The 20661-nt window shown below is 25.2% G+C and overlaps 1 protein-coding gene across 1 annotated transcript in view; it reads left to right on the plus strand.

Annotated features, from left to right (window-relative positions):
• LOC132928505 (serine/threonine-protein phosphatase 1 regulatory subunit 10-like) overlaps positions 1-20380 on the plus strand; it is a 31466-nt gene extending 11086 nt beyond the window's left edge. The window contains exons 3-11 of the mRNA XM_060993220.1: positions 899-985; positions 2950-3137; positions 3290-4255; positions 17637-18028; positions 18093-18174; positions 18245-18406; positions 18802-18885; positions 18968-19148; positions 19215-20380. Of these exons, the coding sequence (XP_060849203.1) occupies positions 899-985; positions 2950-3137; positions 3290-4255; positions 17637-18028; positions 18093-18174; positions 18245-18406; positions 18802-18885; positions 18968-19148; positions 19215-20031 (2959 nt within the window). The 3' untranslated portion in view covers positions 20032-20380. The remainder of the gene's footprint in view (positions 1-898; positions 986-2949; positions 3138-3289; positions 4256-17636; positions 18029-18092; positions 18175-18244; positions 18407-18801; positions 18886-18967; positions 19149-19214) is intronic.
• The last annotated feature ends 281 nt before the right edge of the window (positions 20381-20661 follow it).

Below are 20661 nucleotides of genomic sequence, written 5' to 3' on the forward strand. Positions count from 1 at the left end.
ATATTTTAAAATGTAATTTTTTAATAAAAACGTTGTTTTTTTAACAACTTGAAACTATGTAAAAAAATGTTTTCAAAAACATGAATACTTTTTGAAATAATGAGTGTACAATGATAAAAGAATCGCCCTGTGTATTACAATTTAAATATAGTTGATCATATAATATATCTAATTATCCTAGACTGACAAATCATCTTCCTCCGTTCAGAATCATTTTTCGTGTACTACGAATGATACCTGTCCTTGCATTCAAATTTAACACACCCGTTATAGTATAGCTGAGTGATACCCACTTGCCCACCCTTATATTTTTACTTGAATTTATTTATATTACCAAATGGCTACTACTATTTTTATTTCAAGTTAAAAAGATGATTATGAAAAGTATCAATCATTATAAATAGCTAAATATGTTTAGGTTTATTTAAATACAAATGTAATCAATAGGTTTTTTTTTTTTTTAATGATATCTATAACAATTTATATTTAAATATCTATTCACATACCTACTAGTTTATTAGGTTTAATTGATAATTTAATTAATTAGCCAAGTGTGCAACATTTTTTTTAATTTTATGGTTTATAATGCAACTTAAAAAAATATACTTAATATTTTAAATATATCAACTACAAGTAACAGATAATAGAATTATTCTGTTTAATATCTGTCATTGTAATATTTACATCAATGTACATAAATGGGTCCATTAATTCTATGTAGTCAGTTATCTTAACAAATATTTCATGGCAGTTAAATTACCTGAAATATTATTCATGCTTGAAGAGTATAATTTTATTATTAACCTATAATATAAAAAAAAAAAATATTATTAAGTTAATATTTTCATATTTTAATTTTGTAAGCAATAAATAATTATAGTTGCAATTTTTTTTTCAGGTTAATGGCAAAATTTTCAAAAAAAATTGTTAGTAAAAGCTTATATGTTTTTATTTTAAAAGAATCCACTCCACATTTATTAAATATGTAAGTAAATACTAATATTTTCCATATTAATATTTTAGTATTTTTTTTCTAAATTAAGTTAATAAATAAATATTTTAATTTAATTATTTTAAATTATATACCTATAAAATATAGATAGTATTTTAATGCAGTTATTATTATTAAAAATATGTAGCTCTTATAACACCATATTTATATTCTGGTATTATAAATCTATTATTATTTCCAATAACATTGTTGAAATTTTTAGCAAAACTGTTCTTAAACTAAATCAATTTTGATATCTTGTTGTAATTGTAAAACAGACTGTGTTATTTTACATTTTTTTAGAAATATCAAAACAAATGTTGAGCTATGCTAGACAAATAAATTTCTACTTTTTAGTTTTATTTTTTATAAATGTCAAAAAAAAAAAAATACAGATCACTTGAAAATCTAATTCAAGGTCTTTCATAAGTCATAAATTGTTAATACTTGAATTAACATAATATATACATTGAGCTAATCTATAATAATTTTTATATGAGCATTCTTATTAAATCTCGATGAATTTATTATTTTTATCTTTAATAGCCAAAAATGTATAAAATGTTCAATTTGTGTAGCTGAAGATTTATAATGTACTATTAGATTTCTTATAAGCAGTCAGTGGCGGCTCGTGCCTAGGTGTGCGCACACCACATAGATTAATATAGATATAATAGTAAAAATGTATAATAATAATGTATACTAATTTATTAATTTTAATACAATATCTGTTAAACTTAAGGTATTTATTATATAAAAAAAATTAAATTTTAAAAACAAAAACAACAATTTATTATTATTATACTCCTAAAATTTAATTGAGTTATGTAACAAATACACATCAATTGGTGTGCAGCTCAATCTGAACACCGCCCGGCCGTGTAAAATACGTTTAGTTATCGAGTGGGGGAATCGGCAATTATATGTGACTTTGGTGTGCAGCTCCTACTGCACACTCGTCAAGTGGTCGCACGCGATAAACACATACACGGTGAAAGATATCACCGCAACGCATCCAGCGATTTTGTAAACCACCGTTTTTATATTTTGAACTGATTATTTTTTTTGTTTAATCAACTTTTGAAATAATTGCACACCACCTACTTTGAACACCACGAGCCACCACTGTAAGCAGTTCTTATTGAAATCTAATAATCCAAAAAATATAGCCACAATTTTAATTATATATATTTGAAGTTCAAATCTTGACAAATTATGACACTTAAAGAAAGAAAGACATTTTAGTTATTTTTATCTAATTAAAATAAATTTGTGAGGACTTAAAACTGTTGGATATATTATTATATTTTACTATATGAAATGATACTTTCATAATATCAAGATTAATTTTAAGCGCTATTGCCTATTTATACCGTATTACTAATAATAAAATAAATTTTTTTCATCAGTAATATAAATTATCAAATATACTTATTAATATAGGCTGGCATACTGTCTGTTCAGAATCAACTTTTATATGCAACGACTTTAATTTAATGATTATTTAATTCAAATTCAATATATCCATGGTGTATACATAATACCTAATATATTGCTAATACTTATTATAGGGTGTTCATTTAAACATAAACATTTTTAGAAATTTAATTAATAATAATAATGTTTAATTACACCCTAAATAAAATAAAATGTTTTTTACATATTTTTATGTATTTTTAAGTAAATCATTTTCTTAGTATTTTATCAATAAATATGTATTTTTGTTATTCATTGACATACAAATAATAATTCAATGAAAAATGTATTAATTTAGTTTTAATTCATAAGCAATTGTTATTATAAATTATAATAAAATACATTTTCATTTTTCAAATTTACATGTATGTTTAAAGTAACGTGTTATAGTCTAATTTATTGTAAAAAATCACTATTAATACATTTTTCAATTAAATAAATGTTAGGTATATGATAGTTAATTTGTTATTATTATTTTTTAGATTCATGGATGCCGGTGGTTGGAATTTAATTTATAATTGGTTAAAAGATGCTGTAGAAACAGATAATATTGTACTAATTCAGGATCTATTAACAATTTTTCATATTGTACCTGTAACAATGGAACGACTAAAAGCTAATGGAGGACCAAAGTTAGTCAAAAAGTTATCCAAAACTCATATTGATATAGGTAATTATTTTATAAAATATATTTTAATTTATTTGAGTCTTGACATTTGATATATTATTAATTAAAATACTTGCAATATTTAAAATTAAATTTATTTTATGCATTCAAATGATGAGTATTTCTAATGATTTTTTTTTCTATTAAAATTTCAGAAGTGAAATCACTCGCACAACAATTAGTTGAAAAATGGTTAAAGGTAGTTAAAACTGAACAATGGCATAGTATGATGAGTGATAAAGAAAGCTTAACAAAACTTGAAACGCTAGATAACTTAAAACCTGAAACTGGAGGAAATTTAATATTAAGTGTACCTAAAACAGATTCTGGGGTTTCTTCAGAACTGATGAGTGATTCTTCAGATTGTAAAACAAAAATTGACAAATCTAAGAATAAATGTGAAAATGAAAAAGTCAAAGATAGAATTAAGAAAGAAAAAATTAACTTAAATAATAAAACTGAGCTTGACAAAAATAAAGAAAAACCTAAAATTGAAAAAGAAAAGGTTAAAGATGATTCTGACGATGCCAAAGAGAAAAAACGACGTATAAAAGATAAAAATGGAAATCCATTTTTAAGAATAATTGGTGAAATGACTGATGAGAAATCTGATGAAGACAAACAAATAGAAAATGATAATTCAAATTTAACCAAACATTTGAATCGACGTAAACAAAATTTAAAAAATATTGCATCAGGAGAAAGATTTATGAAATTAAAATTATCCAATGATAGTAAAAAAAGCAGTGATTCCAATTCTAGTTCAGATATAAAAAAAGAATCACGACCATTACCACCACCAGCCCCAAAACCTAAATTGCCAGAATCTAAGACAATTTTAGAAAAAAAAAATTATTCTATTCATGTAGAAAAAAAAGATTATGTGGGTGATAAAAAACCAACTGTTAAAACGTTTAAGTCAAAATTCCGAAGTACTGGTTTAGAAGAACAAGCCCCACCTCCACCTCATCCTAAATCTAAAGCACAATCTAAAAAATCAACCAAGACTCTATCATCTTTACCTTTATCAAAAGCAGAAAAAAGAAGTTTGTCACCTCCATCCGATTCTCAAAGTGAAAAGAAACTTAAGAGCTCTCCTTCGGACAACAAGAAACTACCACGTAAGATTTTATATTTTTACTATTCATTTTTCTTCAATTTGATAAAATACTTGAGTGTCAGTGCTTAATGTAAATCTGAAATAGTGTTTTGACTTACAATAAATATTTTAAAAACTTTCTATTTCCAAGTGACAATTGATCAGTTAGTTGAAATATAGAATACATTGTAATTGTCACCAGGTATTATCTATCTCTAAATTATTATTTGTTCCTAAACTGATTAGTTATAGTATAAAATATTTACATAGGGCATATAAACAAGTAAAATACCAAAACAAATTTTAATTGTCTTGAATTATCTTAATTGGTAAATTAAATTTTTACAATTCTAATAATGTATATTGTCAAGTTGTTCTATAGCAAAGATGGGCAAACTCAATGCCACTAGAGGGCCAATTTTTTTAAAGTGAAAATCTAGCAGGCTTTTAACATAGAAAGAAAAAAAAAGCAATAAAATTTACAATTGACATTTATAGTTCAATACTAGAAAATAATTCATGTCTACATTAGAATAAAAATTATGTCGGTTTTATAAATATAATAAAATAAAATACAAAAAAATCCTAACATTTTATATTTTTATAAAGTAATTTTAAATGTAGCTCGGGCTACCAGGCCAGTTATAAATGGTACGTGGGCCGCCAGTTGCCCATCCCTGTACTATAGTATGAAGTAATTTTTTTCTATATAGTACCCAAGTTTATTAATGTTTATTGCTTAAGCACTGACACTGATTATTTTCTAGAAAATTTTTGGTTATAAAATATGTTTTAAACAATGAATGAATAATTGTTGTGACAAGTTACATTTCAGGATAAACTTCAGGTGTCTAATGGAACACCTACAGAAATGATCTCTCTAAACATATTGTACTTTTTGTATATCCATGTATGTACGCATGAATATATGAAAATGTTTCATACACGTGTATACACTTAAATCCATTTATAACACATGGTTGATTCGTAGTTAAACCCTCCCTATTTCAGACAACATGGAAATTGTATCTTAAATATACTTTCATAGTGATATTTGAAATATGTAATTGTATTAAACTGTCCACATTGATAAGGTAAGTGATAAAATTATGTGGTTTTTTTATATTTGTTAAATATGGAATTAAAATTAATATTAGATTATTTGTTATCTCAAACTTATTTTATAAGTATTGAATACATTAAACAAAAAAACAGGTAATATAGTTCAGGTTAAATATTTTTTGATTATTGTTTATGAATGATCAACATTTTCATTTAAGTTACATTATTGAAATTATTACCTAAACTACAGTTGATTAATTTGTGTTTCCTCGATTAAGTCAATTATTTTTGCGAGTATTTATATTTGATTGCAATATTGAGACAAATTAGGTATTAAATCATTATTTATAAATATATTACATACTTCTAATTTTAATAATATTTTCTGTTATATTAACATTTCTTATGTCCAAAATCAAATTTATAAAAGTTGTTACCAAATGTGCACAAATAATGTTCTGATTAAGAAGATGTCATATTCACACTTATTACATCTTACCACATCTCCAATGGTTTCTCCGTCATACAAACATACAACAGTGAATTTTCAGCAGAACTAATTTTGTTGTTTAATTTAATATTAGAGTTAATTGACTTATTATCAAACTATGATTTTGGATCATTTTTTGTGCTTATATGTTAATATTTTTGCAATACATATGAATTTTAAAATTGTAATATTTTGCATAGGTATAATCCATTAAGTTCATCTTTTCTATCAGTGACCGTTATGATAACTATCTTCTAATGTAAAATAATACCAACTGTGTTGGTAGTTTGTGACATCGGCAGATGGCCAAGATGAACTTTTTGAGTTATACTCATAGCTTATATGAAAATTTTACTATCATAGAAAATCCCACAAACAAGCACAATTAATGTGCCTAACTTTAAACATGATTATGGTTAATTCACTATGATATTAAAGGTAACTTAAAATTAATCCAATATTTCCTATTTTGTATGTTTGTAAAACAAAGCAATGCATATGGATAGCCTTAAATAAAATTGTTGTTAATTTTACAATGTTTGCTTGTTCAAACCAAATAAATTAACGTATTCATGTTTTAAATGCTTACATAGATTAAATTTATATTTATAAAATTTAATTAGGAATTTCCCGTTTTCCTTGTAGTTTTCAAAAACTAGAATATTTGTAAAATCGTTTTAATTTTGATTAAAGCATTATAAATATTATGTATTTTGTATTTGTCCAGGTAATAATAACTTGGAGAAGCATCATCTCACTGGATTGAAATAAATCAAATTTTTTGAACTATATGAATATAATATAATAGTTCATTTTCATAAATATACACAGAATGTGAAAACTGTGATATTAAATTAGTTTTTAAGTTTTATTAGCATGTCTGGCGCAACCTATGTTTGTGTCTCGTGCAAATAAACACATTACTAATTTCAGATACAAGATTTGTTTATTTTTTCATATTCCTATAAAGATGATAATATTTATTATATTATATAAATTTATCTTACAACGAGGATCATACATCTCTACATAAGACTCGTGGCTTATCAAAATGGACGAACAACTTGGAAGATGCTGCTTGCAATCATTGTTTTTTCATCGACACTACAAGTTACAACAGTAATCATTTGAAGTTTAGACGTTATAATAGCTGTTTTGTTTATGTTATTTTAGTTAATTTACAAACATTTTCAAGAACAGATAGAGATATATTTAATATTCCAAATTTGGATGAAAACCATGTGAATTGTAGTTATAGGGTATTTGAGGTAAAAACAATTTTAATTATTTCATTATACTCGCAAAAAGAAAAACAATAAACATTACATTAACATTAAGTGTTGACAATATTGCTAGCATACATTATATAATAATATAAGCTTTTTTGAATAAAGTAAATGTGCCAATGTTCATTTCAGTTAAAATATGTCATGGTCATTGTCTCTTAAAGCACAGTATACCAAATAAGAAATTGTAGCGAGTTGTGGTTCATATAGGAATTCTATAATCTATCTCAAAGTAGAATACACTATACACCATGCGGTGACCAATTTCTTAACCGGCAACACGCATCTCCCACATAACACCTTAGGTAGTGACCGGTTGAAGGTGTAAAAGTGCGCTGAATTGGTGTATTCTACTTTAAGACAGAGTTTATGGTACATTTACAGATTGTCAAGCGTGGTCAAGTTGCACAGTAGTTTACCAAGGGTGGGAAAATTACTAATGTGGATCAACATTTGTTGACACCGTATGCCATGTTTTTGTTTAATATAATAGAGAATCTGAATCTTCAGTTAATGTTTCAAAACAATTGTTAAGATACATACACATTGCTTTTACATTTTTCAATATTTAAATCACTATTATTTATCTAAACTTCAATTTTCAAATAACAACCTATACATATGAAATTTCCAAATAAAATACTCTGATTTAATTAATTTGAATATTATATAATAGATAAGAGATGTATATCACTCCCCCTATTCTTTCAAAAAAACTACATATTTTAATTAGAAAATTAAGCCTTTAAAGAAAAAAGAGAAGTAGGTACTTAATTTTTTATAACATTGATTAAATATTTGCATATTAAAAGTGGGTATAATGAAGATTAATTTTCTAGCTATTGACTGAAATGACATACTCATATTTACATATGGATTGTATTTTAAGGTATCTTTAAAATGTTTCTAAGCATAAAATGCATTTTTATTAAAAATATTTATAAATAATTAAATTAAAATCTATAAACCTAAGTATAATTTAAGTTGTTGGTTGGAAGAAAACTACAAGTGATATATATTTAATAATTGTTTTCATTGTTATCTGAAGAAGTTGTTTGATTAATAATAATAAGAATATAAGGTTATGATAAATAGGTATATATATATATATCATGGGTATTTTTTAAACTATTTATAAATAATTATTATTTTTTTTATTTTTTCGATTTACATTTTATTCGTAATCGTTTTAATTTCTCAGCAAAAAGTTTTGAACATTATGTACTAGAATTCACTTAATTTTTTTCTAATAAGAATAAAAAATATCAAAGATATAGTCACAATATTTTTTTGTAATTCATAAAATAATTACAATAGAATTGAGATTATTTAAAGACTAATTTTAAGTTATTTATACCACGAACTTATTTACACAAACTTGGTACGTCAATACTGATATATATGTAATTTTAGATACAAATTTAGAAATAATTAACAATAATATGATTAATTACAATGGTTTTTTCGTAACAATTATACACATTCATTATGACCCACCTACTAATGAAAAGTTACGCTCGAAACATACTATGCAACAGAATTTAATTCCCAGTTTTTTAAAAATTATAATCATATTATTTGTCATAAGTACAAATTTTACCCGAAAACATCAATATTATGACAATAGAATAGAATTAGTATATATTACAAAACAAAAATAGTATAAATGACAGCCATTTTGTGTGTTGTGGTACCTATTTAGTTAATTTAATTAGTTTGTTCCTAATTTATCAAAAATATAACATTTTTCAATTAGAATAATATACTGAATTTATATTCTAAATTCAAAAATTATCAATATTCCACAAAACGATAAACTAGTTTAGCATATTTTCTTGCTGGACAAAAAATTTAAATGTTGATAATATTTAAACTTGTTATTTAATCTTATTTTATATTATGGGTGGAATGATGAATACATTGGTTTTACAATGTTTTTTTTATGGCGTCACTTAGGTTAGTTTCACCTTTATAGCATTAATAATTCTTCAGTTTTCAACGTTTTAAGGTGATTTCTGGTAGGAAATTGGATCTAGCTCGTACTTTAAGTTGTCAAAAGAAAAAAAAAATTAGTTGATAAAAATTTGGAAAACAATTTAATTTGCCACAAATCTAGTATATTTATGCAAAACCAATTTTCGACAAAAACTATTTAATTTTTTTTTTTAATTTAATAATCATGTATAGCAGGTATTTGACATTTTCACTAAGTATTTAAATTATCATTTTTTTCATTTAATATATAATTTTAAAATCACTTGGCTCTTTTTCTATTTCTTATTATATACAAGGTGATTCTTTTATCATTGTACACTCATTATTTCAAAAAGTTTTCATGTTTTTGAAAACATTTTTTTACATAGTTTCAACTTGTTAAAAATCAACGTTTTTATTAAAAAATTATATTTTTAAGTTTTTTACTGTTTTAAATGATAACATAGTTTTAATTTCATATTACAATGTAGGATAATTTTCTGAGTATTCTGATACATTAAAATCGAATTTAGAGCGAGTAGTTTATGAGTTATACGTATTTAAAGTTTAGCCAAACGGAGTAGTGGACAAACATTTTGCAGGGTAACCCCGTACCACTCCACTCAACTTGTCTAACTTTAAATACGTATAACTCATAAACTACTCGCCTTAAATTACATGTTGTCATTCAAAAAAGTAAAAATATTTAAAAATATTTTTTTTTAATAAAAATGTTTTTTTAACAACTTGAAATTATGTAAAAAAATATTTTTAAAAACATGAATACTTTTTTAATTAATGAGTGTACAATGACAAAAGAATCCCCCTGTATACATTCAGCATTTTCTATTTTTATTGTTTAATGTATGATACAAATTTTATTTGTGAGTTAAAGCGCTTATTTACCCAGTACAACATTTCTCAAACCTACTGTCCCGTATTATGAGTAATATAAACAAATTATAAAACATCCTTTGAAGTAGAGGTTAACAGATGATCTCCAATAAGAATCGTTTTTCGTATTCAGTGATTTATATCATTGAATTAAAATGTAATATCCATTACAGTACCACCTACCTTACTCAATGACACGAGGTACACTCGAAACAGTAATACGCAGAAATGACTACCAAAGTTTTTTTCATATCAAGATGGTTTCTTTAAATATACTTACATAATTGATTAATAATTAAAAATCTATTTTTATTTGTTGACATTCTAAGAAAACATATTCTGTTTCAAAATATTAAATTAAAAATGATTTTTTTAAAGTACATTAAAATTTTAAAAAAAAACCGTTAATATTCCGGAATTAATTTTTAAATATAAAAAATTTATGATTTTTTTGATAATTGTCGATAAAATAATTTTTTCACTCAATTATAATACAAGGGTCCTAAGTGTGTTGTTCCTTGGTGAAATTTAGTTGAATGTAAATCTACGGTAATTTGTTATATGCACTTAAAGTTAAGATTTTAAAAATTTGCAAATTATTTTGTAAATTTATAAAAATATTGTTTTTGTATTCTATATTTAAACATTTTATGAAAGATGCTAGTAATAAAAAAAATATTACAAAAATTGAATAAGCATTTGAAGTTCAAATTTTTACTTTAGATATTTTTTAATCCATAAAATATCTATAATTACTTCTCAAACGATTTTCTTATTTTGACACAATTCCAAAACAAATAACCGTAAAAACTTAAAATTTTTACCAATTGTTCATAATAATAATCTATACCATATTATTCAAAATATTTTTGCTCTCTGTATGACCTATTTATAGATATTTCACATTTTATATTTTTAATTGTTGTTTCTTGCTGTAAATGTCAGCACCATGTATTTTCATTATTTCTTAATTATTAGTATGTCATGAATAACTTATGGGAACCTTGTATTCAATTTTAGTATTAATTAGTTCCAATTTGCCATCCAAAATCACCCTCAAAGTTGAAGATCGAATGTATTTTCTACCTAATATTTTCGTGTATACACAACAAAAAATATCTTGTAAAATCTATGTATCATTTATCTCTTTGCTCGGATTCTAAAATAAAACATTTTGTAAATATTCAGGTTTTTTCGAATTTCTTTTTTTAGTTTTTCTCGATTGAAAAGTACTGGGAGGAATTTTTTATTTTTGGCCCTTTAATAATAACTAAATATAGTTGGAACTAATATCTATACTCTACCATCATAAACATTACTTCGTTCAAAATCTAAAATATTATTTAAAAAATATATGTACAGTGATATAACATAAAAAAACTTCCATAAATACATATTGGCAAGTAGAATATTTAAGGCTTTCATAAAATTGAAACGTTTAATTTTTATATTTTTGCCGTTGTTATAAACTGTAAATATTACAAGAGAAAGAAATAACGCTAAAGACATACCCTAATAATTTTATCATATAAAGTTTTATAATCAAGTAAATTAATACTCACCATACATGAACTTAAATCCTTGTTGTCAAACAAATAACTTGTACATTTCTTGTATAATATTAGGCTAATAATTAATTAACACGCAAGAAGTTTTTCTTGAAAATGTACTTCTTATAAGGAAAAAGAACAGTGCCCATAATTAAGCATATATATAAATACCTTTTATGCCGTGTCAGATATATCGTATAAATATTTAATTTGATGAATTAAGTTTGATATAAAATATATGATATTGATTAAAATTTTATTAATCCTAAACTTCTTTTGACACATAATATAATTTCTTCTTGAAAAATAAATAATGTTATTAATTAAATGTTGAATTATAATACTGATATTTTCAATTTTTATATGTTCTTAATTTAGGTTTACAATTTTAAATAAAAATGTTCATATGATGCAAAATATAAATATAAAAATATGGAGTGTTTTCCATGCGGTCTACTATTTTAATGATATAATTTAGTACGATTGTTAAGTGACAATATATTAAAAAATGTCATTGATGTGTTTGTTCCCGCTTTAAATTTTTATTACCTACCATTTAATTAAAAATATTATGCATTTAAATTATTTTCATCTACATAAATAACTTGACACTATACTGTCATTCGTTATTTTTTTAGCCTAATGTGTAATTGCATTTTATATTTCAAACGAAAAATATTATTACTTTAATTTGTTAAATTATCACTTTCTAATATTTATGTTGCTATTAGAAATTTTTTATTTGCTTTTATTGTGAGGTGGAAGGGTAGTACTAGTGGGATATTTGTCCTTGGCCTTGCGCTCGATCCCAATTTTTTTGTTGTTTATTGAACTCATTATATAAAGCGTAATGAATAAACTCCAGAAATTTTATTATTTATTGTAAAATATTATTTTTGAGAAAAATGATGTACATTTTTACAAGGTTATTATTATTATAATACGTTTTTAAGTTTTTACTTTTTTGAATAACAACTGAACATACATTTTTAATTTTTTAATCTGAAGCAGAATATTTTTTTTTTACTTTAATATCGAATTTAAAAAAAAGCGGTTATAATTATAAAATATAGTGTGTTGTTTGTATAACTGACGTAGTATAAGTCGTTTTTATAGGGCTGTTTGTTCGTGGCTTATATAGGTAGTATTGAGATGATAATCTACGCATTTTTATTGCTGTGCGGGAACTTTAAATTAAATTCACTAATAACTATACTATGTTTATTGAATTATTTCCTAAAAATATTTTGCATAAGAATTTGAAATTAAAAATATATGTTATTCAAAAAATAAAAAAATGATGACGATTTAGAATTGTGTAAAACATATAATTTTATTTTCAATATGTTAAAACTTCGAAATAGTGTATATGTGGACACTTTCGTGAATCATCTTGTATGTGCAAGGATTTACTCATGATTTTTTGAAACTCAAAGGGACAAGGATTACAAATATTTCATATTTTAATTTAATGTTTTGAAGATATCATTTAGTTGAGTTTATTTTCATTATTCTTATGATTTTTAATATTTTTTCTAGTTTCGAGAAAAATTATATATGTGTTATCAAACTTATAGCCTGCGGGCTCGTGCCCGTATAATAATATAAAAATATTCTCAAAATTAAATTTTTTTTAAAAAAATCAAGATGTTGAAACGTTAACATTCTCAGAAAAATAAACAACAAAATGGTTCGATTTTTTTTAAATAAAAATTTATTTTTTTAAACTTTTTACAAAAAATGAAACATAATTATGATATCTCCATTATTTCAGCAGATATCGCAATGGGTAATAATAACGAGAATGTGTATGAATTAAAAAAATACTACTAATTTTATTTTTTATTACCTTCTTCAATGAAACCTACCTTAACGGACACCTCTAAATAGCGGACATTTTTTGGGGAACGGGAACATTTTCACTACTTTTCTATAGGAAAACCTCTAAATAACGGACACTGTTATGGCATTTTAACTTTTGATTTTAATCATTTCTATCGTAAATTTGTGGAATTAAAAAATACATTAACACACGAAATGACCGCGTAAATATACGAAACCATCTAAAATAACTGATTTTTTTTTAATATGATAGTTATTTTAATTTTTATATTATCATTTTTTTTTATCTTTTTATCATCGCATTAATACATAAAAATAAATTTATTATTTACCTATGTATATATGCATGAATAACTTTAAATCAATAAATCCATTTTTTATTTCTCCCTCTAAATATCGGACACCTCCAAATAGCGGACAAAATTTCAGCGACTGTGGTTGTCCGGTATTTAGAGGTTTCACTGTAGTTTGAATTTTTATTATTTCTTTAGGATTCTGAGTGGAACGGTAATCGTGTTTTGATTGTATATGCATTTTTTTTTTTATAATTAGTTATCATTACCTTTTGAAGCGGTACCTACACATTAATACTTAATTTTAAAGCTGGTATCTGGTAGTAAATTAGATAATTAATCTAGATAGTATTTTATGTCGAAAATCTTAGTAAATAACCGTCAGAAAATACAGTAATGAGTAATTACGCAAAATCAGTTATTGAAAAAATCTATTTTGTTTTTTGTTTTTATTAAAAAAAATAGATAACCGTAGAGTTCAATTTTTCATAAAATGTATTATCATTTATTAGATTTATCATTTTCATGTTACACACTTACACATATCTCTTCTTAATTTCTCTATTAGATATTTTATTATATTTATAGATATTTGAAATGTTAAATTTTAAGAGGAACGATGAATATATTAATTAATTTTATCATGATGATTTTTTTGTTGTGCATAAGTACATGATAGGTTGTGATTAAAATTCTTTGATTTTCAAAAAAATTTAAAAACGTGAATTTTCGACAAAATCAATTTTGTTTTTTTAGTGACTAAAACAAGAACAATCGCAGTAAATTTCAATATATATTATCGTTTTTTAGGATATAATTTTCAAAATATTTTTGAGCTATTTATTAGCACGAAAAATTTTCAATTGTTTTTATTTTTTTTTTTTATAAATGTTGATAAAAAATAATTCGCTGGGTTAGGTTAGGACAATATTTATTATAATTAAAGGAAATAGTTTGTTTCGTTAGAGTTTAATAAGAAATAAATGCTAAAAATTGAAATATTCACTCTATTATTCATATTAGCATTCTCTAGATATTTGTACATAACATTCAAAATATTTTGGCTTTTTTTAAGAAATATGACAATTTCTAATCATTTTACGATTAATATTGACAAATTTAAAAATATCAAAAATAATTAGAATCTCGATTCTGAGCGTTCTCACGCGACAACTTGCTATAGTGGGAATTATTGTAGTAATGTTCGAATGACGCTTAAAAAAACTTTCGGTTGCTTTCTTTCACTTGACAGATATAATAAGTCACCGTATTTTTTTATAAGTGTATTTGAAATTCAAAAATGTTAAGAAAATGTTCTAAATCGCGAACACTTAAATATTATTTTATAATTAAAAAATTATTTTCTTTTGATATCTAAGGCCTTGAATATGTAATACCTGAACTTACTATAATAATAATAATAAAAAAGTTAACATGAAGCCTGCATCATTTTTTTAGCGTTGCAATTTGATAAATTGATCAAATAATAATATTTAAGTGTAAAATAACGATTTGTGATACAATAATTAAGTCGATTTTTTTTTTATCTTATTTTTACTTATAAGTATTGGTGTTAATTGTGAATACTAGTTTAAAAAAAAAATGAAAATTAAGTGTTAATTTTAAATTAATTATTTTCGTATTTTGAAAAATAAATGAAAGGTAATAAATTATTTAGCAATGCGTTTGCATAAAAAACAAAATGTGATGAATAGTTGAATAGGATATTGAATAATTTGGGTTAAAAATATATTTTTCCGGTGAAATAAGTAATAATCTCAAACTGTATCAGCATCAGCATAAACCGGATGATACTAAAAGGGTCTTTCTTGGATTTCTCAGTTTGGAAACCCTTTTTGTGCGCATTTAAAATATGCATACTTATGAGTAATTTATTCATATAATATATTATTTGCACGTAATATGATGTCCCTCCCACATTAGTCGCCAAATATTTACCTCATATCAATTACAAACTTATTACTGTAATCATATTGAACCACTATAATAGAAAGGCTCAACTCTTTAGCCCATTATAGTTGGGTATGAAAACTTTCCCGGGGACTAAGCCCCAAATTATATACACATGTGTCAAAAGGTTAAGATATAGTCACTTAAAATTATGGATAATTATGTAGAATGTGAAAAATATCTGTACAATAGAAAGATCTCCATCATGTTCTTATAGGCCATGGGGGTACTACTGGTACTAGACAATAATTTAGACGGGAATAATCTTTTTGTACAAAACAATTCTTTTATTAGTTTTATTTTTACTACTCAGTACTCATCATAATAGTCTAAAACTAATAACATTTTTAGAAATATTTTTTTTTTTGTCTTATAACTACATTTTTTTTTCTTCTAAATAACAGCAAACATTTTTAATTTGTATTGATAGTCATCAGATACCTATCCCAAAAAATGTTGGTTTACTTATCCGCTCATCTAAATTTTACTTCTTATTAAGATCAGTTGAATGACGGTCGTTTGAAATATTATTATTTTTTTTTTATATAGTTGAAGTTTGCAGAAAAACATTATGCTTAGCCACTTAAGAATTGATAATTAAAAATGTATGTTGTTACCTATTCAAAAACTTAAACACAATTTTTGTTTTATAATTAACTCAAATCACGAAGAAAAATTTTCATCTCAATTTCCTTAAACTTCAATATCTTTTTTGAGATGATGAATGTTTACATGTTTGCCTGAATCGTGTATATTTTATCGGTCTGTTTTTTTTTTTTTAATTTTTGATTTTAATAGTTTTGTATATTTTTATCGTATATTAGAAATAAACAAAAAAAAAAATATGTAGGTAATTTGAAATTGGTAATAATTGGTAATTTGGTAATACGTTAAAAAATCAAATCCGGTTACCAATTAATGATCTATAATTTTATGTATTATTTAGATGTTGATAATTATTTTTAATAAATTACAAATTTGTCTTAATATATTTAACTCCGTTGATTTTGTATTATGTTATAAGTAGGTTCGTTAAATAATATGTTGGTATATCCTATTTTAACGATGGTTAAAAATAACATAATCATAATATATACTATTTAGTATTTAGGTACTTGTTAATTACCCATTTACAAATAGTTCATCGTCATAACAATTTATGGAAACGTATTTTAATTGTTATATAGCTATATCTAATATAAGTTCCCTATACTAATTTAATTTGTTTCATCACCGATGATTTAATCGTGGATAATGAAAACATTAAAAAATATATATATATATATGGTTATTTTAGTTTAAAAATATTATTTATATATTATTATACATTGCGTGAATAAAGAATCTTATACATAAATATTATATTTTGTCTTTTTTTTCCATCAACACATTTCTCCTATTCAATTTTGTTAGTGTATTGAATATGTATAATAGTAATTTTTTTTTATTTGAAAAGAAAATCCCAAACTTTACAACATATCAATACTAACATACTAATCGTCTATTTGAGACGGATCAATCAAGTGTCTTTTTGCATATAGTTATGCTCGGATTTTATTATTTTCACTGTACCTACTCAAAAACGATTACAAACTGTTATACTTACTCTTTGTTTTACATTTTTAATTAAAAACTAATTGAGAAGCAACGAACCATGATTTATAAATAGACTTATACTCTGTTCAAGCTAAGAAATATATTCAGCAGACAATGCACACGGGCGTGACTAAAATATACGGCAGGTATATAAATGGTGACTTGGGGATGATAAACAAGTGTTGCCTGAGGAAAACTGGTCGCCGTCGATTATGTTTCTTAACTTGAACAGAGTGTAGTTCTATTGTGGCTGCCAACGAATTTAACACTATATACTATACATATAAGAATATAACATCAGTTTAATTAATTATAAATATTATCCCATACTACGAATCAACCAATTTGTTATTTGATAATATGTAATATATGTATGTAATATGAATACGTCAGTAAGATTTTTTTTATAGTAATTAACTTATGATTTGTTTTATTTTATTTTTAGCTAAAATTAAAGAGAGCGGTTTGTTTATGGATGCAATGTTGAATGTCCTTAACTCTGCTCCAAAAATTACAAAAAAACGAAAACCTAAACCAGATGCTATTAAAAAAAACCAAGACTCTCCCCCATCGGCTATCCCGCTGTCGCCTGTGAAGTCTGACTTACCATCGCCACCAAGATCTCCAGTACACTCGCCATCAACGTTGGATTTGGATTCTTTAGTTTTACCACAACCCTTGACGAACGCCGACGAGTCTCTGTCATTTTCAGAGTCGATTACGCCTTCAGATTACGTACCGTTATCGGTAGAAAATAATACTTCTGATGATGTGACCCTCGATCCAGAACCAGAGTTAAATGTTGAACCGATAGTTGAAAAGCCACCACAACTTAAGGTATATAAGAATCAACAACTAATAATATATCTTCGATATTATAATTGTCAATCATTTTGTTTAGTTTTATCGAGACACTTTACTGGATTCTACAAACGAGTCACTCAATACTGATGAACCCGAAGAAAAAGTCCTAGTCAAAAGTCGTGAGTATTATTATTTATTATTTATTTAATAAATGTACATGTTATCATATAATATTTAATGTATTTAAAGCTATTGGCGAATCAACTACGAATAATTGCAACGACAAGAAAAGCGGTATGCGAAGTGTTCTGGTGTACGTCAGAAACAAATCGTCAAAGAAATCGGTTTCGTGGAAACAAGAAAGCGATTTGGTGAAAGTTTCTTATTTTGAACACGACGAAACCGAAAGAGGTAGCTATATAGAAATTATTTTATATTTGAATGTTATCATGTTCTTGTATAGTTCCATAAAATACTTCGTTAAGTTTTTACTTATTTACGAGTATTTGTATTGAATATTGATGCATATTGCACTTCTGTAATAAATCAAACCAAACCTTAAAATCGATACGTGTATACGGGTACCATTATCATTACCATTACCTGTATACGCATATTTACTATTTAGGTACAATTAATGATATCCATACCTTTGACTTCATTTTGAAGTAGATTTGTTTTATGTTCGCTTTCAATACCTGATGCTGGTTAAATTTAACCAAGTGTATTTCCCTCAAATATTCACCTAAATAATTATATATATATATATTTTAATAATTAATCTATTATACCTGTAATTTTTTTAGTAAATGTAACAAAAAACTTTAAAGCTATGGAAATGCATGAACGAGATATTGAAAGACAAAATTTCATTGCTGTCCGGAAATTAAGTAAGATAGTCAAATTAAAAAATAAATTATACCTTTTAAAATATAGAAACAGTAATACTAATTTATATGTATATATTTTTAGATGCTGCTGATAATATGGAATCAAAGACTCCTTGGCGGTATTTAGACAATAGCTTGTTAGTTGACTTACCAGAAGAGCCTGGTAAAGAAAAAATAGAACCTGGCAGTGGTAGTCAAGAAAAAAAGAAACAGACCCTTAGAGAACAATCAGTTTTGCAAGCTATTTACTTCACTAGAAATATGTAAGTGTAGTATGTCAATTTTAAATTACTATAATAATTTATTATTAACCTAATTGTATTATACAGGATACCGGATTCACCAGAAGAACCTGATCAAATGGAAATAATCGTACCATACTCTGAACCATTAAACATTCCTTTAGAAGATATGTCAGGGGATACTGCTCCTATATACAACTATGTAAGCATTTCTTGGCCAGAATCTAAAGGTGATCAACCTCCCGTTGTAGAATTTCCTATTGGAATGAACAATATGATGCCAATGCCCAATATGATGATGCCACAACCTCAGTTTCCAGTGTTTGGGGGTAATCAAATGAATTGGGGTATGCCACCTGAAAATATGATGGGAATGGGTCCTCCAGCAAACAATATGTACATTCCTCCTAACCAGATGATGATGAATAATCAGATGTTTATGGGCGATCAGATGCAACAACAGCCTCAGCCCTTACCACTGCAACAGCAACCACCACCACTACAACAACAACAACAGCAACAACAACAGCAACAGCAACAGCAACAACAACATCATCCACCACCTGTTCAAGAAGACCAATGGATGGGTCCACCTGGACCTCCAATGCAACATGATCAACATTGGGGCCAACAGCAACCTCCTCCTAACAACGGACCACCACATTTTGAAAGAGGTGGTGGCGGCCGTGGTCACACTAGATGGGACAACCCTAGGGGTGGTAACTATGACTCGTATCGAGGCAAAATGAACCGTAATAATCAAAGAGGTAATAGAGGAGGTCCTTACAATCGGAGAGGTGGTCATCCAGGCAACGGAAGAGTAGGTGGCCGCTTATGTAAATATTATGCGAAACAAGGTTTCTGTAAAACTTCGAACTGTGCCTTTCTACATTCAAAATGTTAATGTAATCAGTACATTTTATTATTATTATTATTTTTTTTTTGTCATGAAATAAGACTGAATAACATTTAAGATATGTAGTAGTAGTTCCCTCACCCTTTATTCTTGATACTTAATGACAAGCGATATTGTATATATAATTATGAATATTATGTATGATTGTACACATTTCGTTAAAACCAAATAATTGTTAAATACATTTTATTTCAAGATAAAATTATTATTAGTTGCTTGATTTTTTTATTGTAAAATATTATGGTTATACTAAAAAAGTAATAATTATTAAGATATTAGATTTTAGATGAATGGAATTAATCTAGTTATTATTAAAAACAAAATCTTAACATTATGACATTAACTAGTTCATCACTATTGCTTGTAAGTACATTTTATTTCTGTTTAATTGTAATCTCTAACACCCATTTAAATTTTGTATATTATGTCATTGATATCTAGTACAAAAGATAAAAATAATTTTATAATAATATAATTTTTTTTTATTCAATTGACCCAATTATTTAATAACTAAAACTGCATAGATCATAAAACCATTTATTTAAATAAACAAAGCCTGTATTATTAAGCAGTTCATATTTAGTAAAGTTTTAGTGAACTATTCTTTTAACAAATTGC

This window comes from Rhopalosiphum padi, chromosome 4 (genome assembly GCF_020882245.1).
Source record: "Rhopalosiphum padi isolate XX-2018 chromosome 4, ASM2088224v1, whole genome shotgun sequence".
NCBI classification, from domain to species: Eukaryota; Metazoa; Arthropoda; class Insecta; order Hemiptera; family Aphididae; genus Rhopalosiphum; species Rhopalosiphum padi.